At 36.8% G+C, this 7375-nt stretch overlaps 1 protein-coding gene across 1 annotated transcript; it reads right to left on the bottom strand.

The window, feature by feature from the left end:
• Positions 1-705: 705 nt before the first annotated feature.
• LOC121977042 (probable protein phosphatase 2C 2) lies at positions 706-6236 on the bottom strand. Its single transcript, XM_042529530.1, has 4 exons — positions 5860-6236; positions 2202-2390; positions 1878-2113; positions 706-1558 (listed from the first exon to the last, which is right to left on the bottom strand). Exons 1-4 carry the CDS (start codon positions 6064-6066, stop codon positions 982-984), a joined length of 1209 nt encoding a protein of 402 aa, XP_042385464.1. The 5' UTR covers positions 6067-6236; the 3' UTR covers positions 706-981.
• Between the last annotated feature and the right edge of the window lie 1139 nt (positions 6237-7375).

The raw sequence follows: 7375 nt of genomic DNA, 5'->3' as shown, positions 1-7375 counted from the left end.
TACTGTGGTACAATAGATGCTAGGAGCGGATGAAATTGAGCTAGTAATAGAATCGTTTCAAATTTATCTGAAGCGATTAGAATACGTTTCGAAAAATCCCAAAAACTGATTCTAAAGCTCTTGTTTTTTTTTTTAGTGGCTTTCTTGATCTCCTCTTTGGCAATGGCCTCAGCATGAGGGCACCTGTAGGCGTAGAAGTCAACCTTAAGCTGAGCCTCTAATCTTGTTATGCCACCGATCCACAGGGCCATGGCGAAGAAGGCCACCAACATCGCTCCTCTTCCAAACTCCATTTTCGATCACCGATTCTATACATTCTCACGAGATATTATTTCTTATAAAAAATAATAAACATAATATATATATATATATATATATATATATATATATAAAATCTTCCTTGTCATTAAAGAGAAATCTAAAATTTGAATCTGAGTTGTGATAGAAAATTTGTTCTCTAATAAGAAATGGAACCGTTTGAATGATAACTAATGAGAAATTTTCATAAAATCAAATCAATCATCTCATAATTATTCAGTTCAAAAAATTGAATATACGTAGCTAACTAAAAAAATGCATGTTTTTATACACTAAAATTTGAATTAAATGGATCAAATCATAAAATTTATGAAAAAAAAGTAGATTGTCTTTGGATTTGATGTTCTAATATATTTCCTCAACTGCCATTGAATATGTCAAACTCACTAAAAACAAAGGATCAAGTCTGCTAATGCACGCACTTACTCAGCCATAAAAAATGAGTCAATCTGATGCATCATCCCTAGTTTAATATTATTTACAGAGAAAAGTGAAAACACTCTAAAATTATCACCATCAAAATAATGGCCAAAAAAAAAAACTACAAAACTGGTTGGCTGCTCTATGGCCATTCTAATTCACTAGACGAAATAGGATCAGAGAGTATGTTTCAGGATTTTGTGGCGCATTCCAGTTGAGTTATCTACAAGGATCTTGGAAGTTTCAACTCCGGCCATTTTTACCTAACCAGTTCTTAAGGTTGCAAAGGGCATCGATCGACAAGCTTTTGCAACACCTAAATTTGCACAATTGAGGTTGGTCGCCTTGTGGCATGGAGTATTCATCAGAAAAACACACGACGATCACTGTAAGATTGTCAAATGTCTTCAGCCTTAGTGCCTCCGAGACTAGCTCTCTGGCACACAGTTCAGGGTTGTCATGCCGCCTCAGGCCCTTGCTCACTATGTTGACAGCGTGTTGGTTTGACATCACATCCCATATGCCGTCGCATCCGATAATTAGGAACTCATCATCTTCTGAGAGAAGAGCATGCCTGAACTCGGGCTCTGCAATGAGAGGAGAAGGAGAGCCTCGAGGCTCTTTAATGTCCCAGTCTCCCAATGCGCGGGTGAGGGAGAGCACACCGTTGAGGTAACCACCATCGATGTAACCACCAGATGCCTCAATCCTCTGACGCTCAACTGCATTTGTGGGTCTGTGATCTTGTGACATTTCAACTGCTTCACCTTTTCTACATAGAACAGCTCGGCAATCCCCAGCATTGGCGACCATGAGGAGCCTGTGGAAAAAAAGCTGATAAATGGAAATCCCTGATTGAAAGAGAGCAGACGAGATGTAATAGAATTCTTCATTTGAACCACCAACAACAGAAACCAAACAAGATCCTCAGGCAACACCAATTGAACATTGGATCAAATTCAATAGGAGACAAAAAGTTCCTCGAGATGTAAAATTATGGCTCATGTATATCTAAAAATCTGATATATAACCAACCACCTCACAAGAAAGAAGATTATCATAAACTGCCTTTTAACACCCTCCCACACTTTACACTACTACATCAAAGACCCAATGTGATTACTTTCAGAATTACATACCTGCCAAACACCAGTGCTATAAGTGCTGTAGTTCCAGAAGAACTGCTAATAGTACACTCATCGGCCAAAGCAAGGTCAGCAAGCTGGAATGCACTTTTGATTGAGTTCTCCACTGATTTCATGAAATCCTCATCAGGTTCATCTGCATGCGGAAAGCCAGCATCTTCAAATAAAATCCTAATGGCATGCCGTTTAATATAGGCGGATGCATCTGGACCTCCATGGCCATCGAATATCTGTGTAAGCAAGGTTTTTTCTTGTAATGAAACTATTATCTGCAGCAGTATAATTGAGGCCATTTACCGAGTGAAGTTATAAGGTTACCCCATAGAAGGCGCTAGGGGTTGGGCATCTAAGCACAGAGCCCAGATTTTCTGAGAGATCATCAATGCGAATGTATTCATCTTCCATGTATCTCCTAGGTCCAACATTGGCAAAGCTACCAGAACGAAGGTTAGGAACAAATTGATATGATCTAATGGGATCAACTGCAACAAGTGATGATCTTGTGCCCTGAGTCAAAATCATAGAAAAAAAATTGCAGAACTAATTAATTGAGCACAAACTTCTTTTGGGAACCAAAGCAACCATGTGATTTATAACAAAATTGTCTAGATCAATACATGCAACAACAAATAACCAGAAGCAAAATGCATCCAATTCAAAGAAGAAACCAAATGAATAACCAGAAATGGTAATAGATGAGTTAAATGTTATTCTACAGTATTTTGCCTGGGTCTTCAGTGATCTAACACATTATTAGTTTTCAAAGATAAGTCTTCAACAGCAAGATTAACAGGACAAGAAAATTCTAAATAATATGTTTTTATGTCATTGTAAACTGCCGAGGAAGGTTCTCAATAAAGGAAAGACATTATATTATTACAATCATATCCAGCTTCAGCGAAGCTCACATCAATACAAGCGCGATTACAGAATGAATGATTCTCATGTCTGGTGATTGTATATGTTATTGTCATTTGTCATGAATGCAATAAGGCAATAAAAGAGAAAATTGAGAATATTCCTATAAAAAAACTCTGCAATTGATCCAAACAATATCAATTTCCTTTATTCTTAATTTTGAGATACTTGACCACAATAAGCAGCCACCAAAGGTCAATGGATTTTAATTGTCATAGTATAAGACAAACATGATGGATTACAAGAAATACAAAGTATTATTCTGAAAAATATAATAAATGAAGTAAATTTAAGCTTGCAACTCTGAAGGCGAGAAAGAACAACATAAATAATTAATGAGCAACAAATAGAAAAAAGTACCTAGCGATGAATGTTGAAGAAAACTGAAAGATCAAAAGGAACATACTGAAACGTAAAAGCTACAATGATACTGTTGTCTGAATATAATGAGGCGAGATCAATTTGTCATTTAAGTTACTTGATGATATAGTGAGAAATGTTTTGTCTTTAATAGCATAAAATAAGGCAAGCAAATCATGTGCACTTTTCAAACATATCATGTCCTTTCAGGTGTTCCTAAAGCATCGATTAGGTCATTGTTACTTCAGGGACGAGTTGTTACTTTCCTAGAATAGACCCTTCAGAACAATTAATCAACTATATTACATGATTTATTTTCTGTGATTATATAATTTACCAGGCCTTGGACTCTGAGGTTATTAAATTGCTTTTGTAGGTAAAATAGAATTGTATATGTATGCAACTGTATATAATTGGAAATGTTTTTAATGAATCCTAAAGTTGAAAGTTCATGTTCGGACAGCTGAATTCTTTTGAATAAAACCATAAATTAAAATCACTACCAGAACCATGTTATTTCTAGTCAAAATTAAATGCATAGAAATTACATAAATTAAATAGGATGGGAGCAAAATCCATCCTACTCTAATAATTCATTAAACTTTTCATGCAGCTCCTGTATGCAATGTGTGAGAAGTTTACATACCACGAATTGAGAAAAATGACTCAACTGGTCAAAACTTGGGATTATAAGGATGGACCCTAAAAATGTTTTCAAACTATGTAGCAGACCATAAATATGCCGTGAAGCCACAAACATAATCCTTTAGCAGTATGCAGACATATATGCAAGTGGAAATATGGGAGGTGTAGAAATTTCTTCTTATCTATTTTTGTATTGGGTCTCAATCAGCAGGCATGCTTTTCATGTCATTCATTTAATTTATCATTCATGTAATTCATGGGAAGAGGAAAGGTCCTGTTCTGTTTCTCCTTATTTAAAGCTCTAAGGTGTGAAAAACTGGGCTACTGACTCAGCCATCAGCTCCCAAGTTCTAACTGCTTTGCTAACCAAACGGTCCATAGAAAAATGTTAGTTAACAAGGATTATAGTGGCAACAAGGAAGAATGTTGTCTACGACAGCATGCATAAATTCACATCGAACACAAAATATATCAAATTAATCAATTAAGCAACCCATGTAGAAATGTTTACTTAATTCATCACATTTTAGTCGACCTAAGCAATCTGTAGTTCCATTCAGAAAAAATTCCCAAATGAACTCGAGCAGTCATATAAGATAATATGCATACAATATGTGTTAGTTAACCAAAGAAAATACAATAAAAGAACATTCTCATAACCTGAGCAATCATGTTAATTGTTAGTTTATTTGGATGAAACCAATCACTATTAGATTGAACTTCAACTTGGACATTAACTTTAAATGATATGCTTGTCTTGCATAATCCGTGTGCAGCTTGCATAAGGTGTGTGCAAACTTGTTATAGTCATATATGGTAAGGTAAGTTTTTTCATCGCTTACACCCATGCGGCAACATAAAAGCCAATACGACTGCTTTCTTGAACAATCAAAAAAATTAATTGTGTTTCACAGAACCTGAATTCAATTCACCTTCAATCAGCTAACAAGAACCACCTCAATCAGCTAACAAGAACCACCAATGGTGACAACATGGTAACATTATATTCAAGAGAACATTGCATGTTAACCTTTAGGCTTTCCAAATTCTCAATGACTATATAGGTAAAAATTGCATGTTTGAGTTTTAGTAGGAAAGTTCTAATGGATGTGATTGACCATTGCATGTGATTTCCCTTTCAGAATATTTAGACTGATAACACTTACCAATAATATTCCTGATTACCTATACCAACAATAAACATGCAATGTTATCTAATCTTATCTCAGTTAGAAAATAACATCCTGAATTTACAGCACTACAGCTAGAAATCTCCACGAAATAAATAATAAGCCAGTGATATACAATGGAAGTTTAAAAGATTATTTCACTATAATCAATTGAACACTCATTTCTAGCTTTATTATCAAATATATCCTCAAGGAAATCTAAGAAGTTTATTACGAAAAAATAAACATTATAAACTGAAACCAAATATTTGGGTCATTACTCATTACATATTCATAATTAAACAACAAAAGTCTCATCCATCAATGTCAACAGCACATGCATAGAATCTGCCTGAGAAATCAAAATTTTATATAAACGAATGAGATTGTATGATCTCAAAGACATGATAGCACTAGATTACCTACAAGGTAATATTAAGTTGTAGCCAAACAAACAAATTCGCACAACATATACTGTGCAGCTTTACATACTGTAAAACCAGCATTTCTAGTACGTTATAGTTAACAACGCCTGATGTCTGAGATCTGTACTGCCAGTCTCAATACTCAAAATGAAAACAACAACAAGTCAACAACCACGTCTCAACTTCAAGTGCATATTTATATTTCATTTACAAAAAAAGGCAATTTATAATTAGTGTTGATTTCCAGACTTCGGTATAGCCCAAGGAAATATCCAACCATACTTAACCAAACACAGATTAATATAAATTTCTTACTATTCTCAAGATCGTGCACGAAACTGAAGAAATTTAACTGAATCGACAAATAATGAAGGAACACAATAAAAGAGCTCACAACTACATGAAAGAGTGGCCTACAAATCTAGCTGGAAAAAAAAAAAATCCAAATCCAAATCTCACCATATCCGAAACCGCAAGATCGGCATCCGCACCATCTGCTCCCCCATCGTCCCGTCGAACCTCCGGAGACGGATTCCCCAAGGTCGACGTCGCATCCGCAGCTGCGGAGGACACTTCGGCGACCTCCTGTACGACTCCGGACCCGCATCGGCACTGCACGCCGGGGACCGGAAAGTTTGAGGGCGCAACCTCGGCCTCCACGAGCATCTCCAACCAAGACCGCACTTCCTCTTCTTCACCAATCGTGTCGCTCCCTCGCCCTCTAAAGCCTGCTGCCTTTGCGCGACTCCGGATCGACGAACTGGAGAGGAATTTTGGGGGCTTTCCTTTTTCTTCTTTAACCACCGTGTGGATTCCCCAAACTCGAAGCGCGACGGCGTCGTCAAATGGCCGTCACAGTCGAGAAACGCCGTTAAGGAAAAGACGGAGACGCCACATGGAGGCCGAGGCCCACGGGAATGCTTTAATAATCGCGCACCGTAGGATGGTGATCGCACGGACGGAATTGCCCCATCTGTTGCCGACCTCTCCGCTTGAGCCACTCTGACCGTCCGATCGAACCGGCCAGAGAACCAAATAATGTCGCCCTACGGGTTACTTTTAACATGCCCCCAGCAACTAATAGATTTTACACAAAACACTCTCAAAGTTTTATTAATATCAAAATAGCCTTAACTTTCGATTACAAAATTTAATAGAAATGAACTAAAGTTGGTCAACGAAATTATTGATTAATTATTCTATGAACGCCCAACAAAGAATCATATATGTTTTTTTAATTTTCCTTTAGATATGTCAAGTCAAGAAAATTGACCAAGTACAACAACCTTCCATCAGTGCAGAAATGTTGAATCCATTGTGTGCCCCCGGGTTACGATGAACGGATATCAAGTTATCATCTAATTACAATTTGATCCCTAATTATAATATATTTATAAGGATTTTTTCTTTAAACGGTACGTTCATAGTATGTTGGACTTCTGGATCATCCACCACGAGTGCTTCCTGATTTATCCTAACAGCAGATAAAAAAATTTTGTGGACAGTCGTCCTAGGTTCGATGTTACCTAGTTCAACATATAATGTTGAATCCGTTATGACCCTACAGATTGGTACGGTTGGTAATTATATGGATGATTGCTCCAATAGATCTTAGAATCAATTCTTCACGGTTCAATCCCTAATATTTGTAGGGATTTTTTTTTCTTCAAATAGGGCACACAACCATTGGACTTCTAGGCCACCCGCCTTGAGCGCTTCCTGATTTACCCTGAAATTTCCATAAGATCAGGCCGATCGCCCTAGGTTCAATGTACCCCTATGGATTGACACGGTTGGTAATTATACGAGTAATTGTTCTAATAGATTTTGGGATCAATTTTTAGTGGGTGCAAAGTGTCCCATTAGATGTCTGATAAAATATCTTCCATAATTTATCTACCTATATCTAATCAGAGGATTGACGATAGTGAACCTTTGCTTTGAATCCCTTAGGTTACATTAGTAAGATTTAGTA

Source organism: Zingiber officinale, chromosome 4B (genome assembly GCF_018446385.1).
Source record: "Zingiber officinale cultivar Zhangliang chromosome 4B, Zo_v1.1, whole genome shotgun sequence".
Classification (NCBI taxonomy): Eukaryota; Viridiplantae; Streptophyta; class Magnoliopsida; order Zingiberales; family Zingiberaceae; genus Zingiber; species Zingiber officinale.
Note: the sequence above shows the minus strand (reverse complement) of the source record. Positions and strands in the feature narration are given on the sequence as shown.

Bases quoted from the DNA above. Each gene is read 5' to 3' on its own strand.
- LOC121977042 (XM_042529530.1), bottom strand. From the start codon at position 6,066: ATGCTCGTGGAGGCCGAGGTTGCGCCCTCAAACTTTCCGGTCCCCGGC. The intron at 2,391-5,859 runs GTGAGATTTGGA...ATTTTGACTCAG, and splicing joins ATCTTGCGGTTTCGGATATG to GGCACAAGATCATCACTTGT. The intron at 2,114-2,201 runs GTAACCTTATAA...TTGCTTACACAG, and splicing joins CCCCTAGCGCCTTCTATGGG to ATATTCGATGGCCATGGAGG.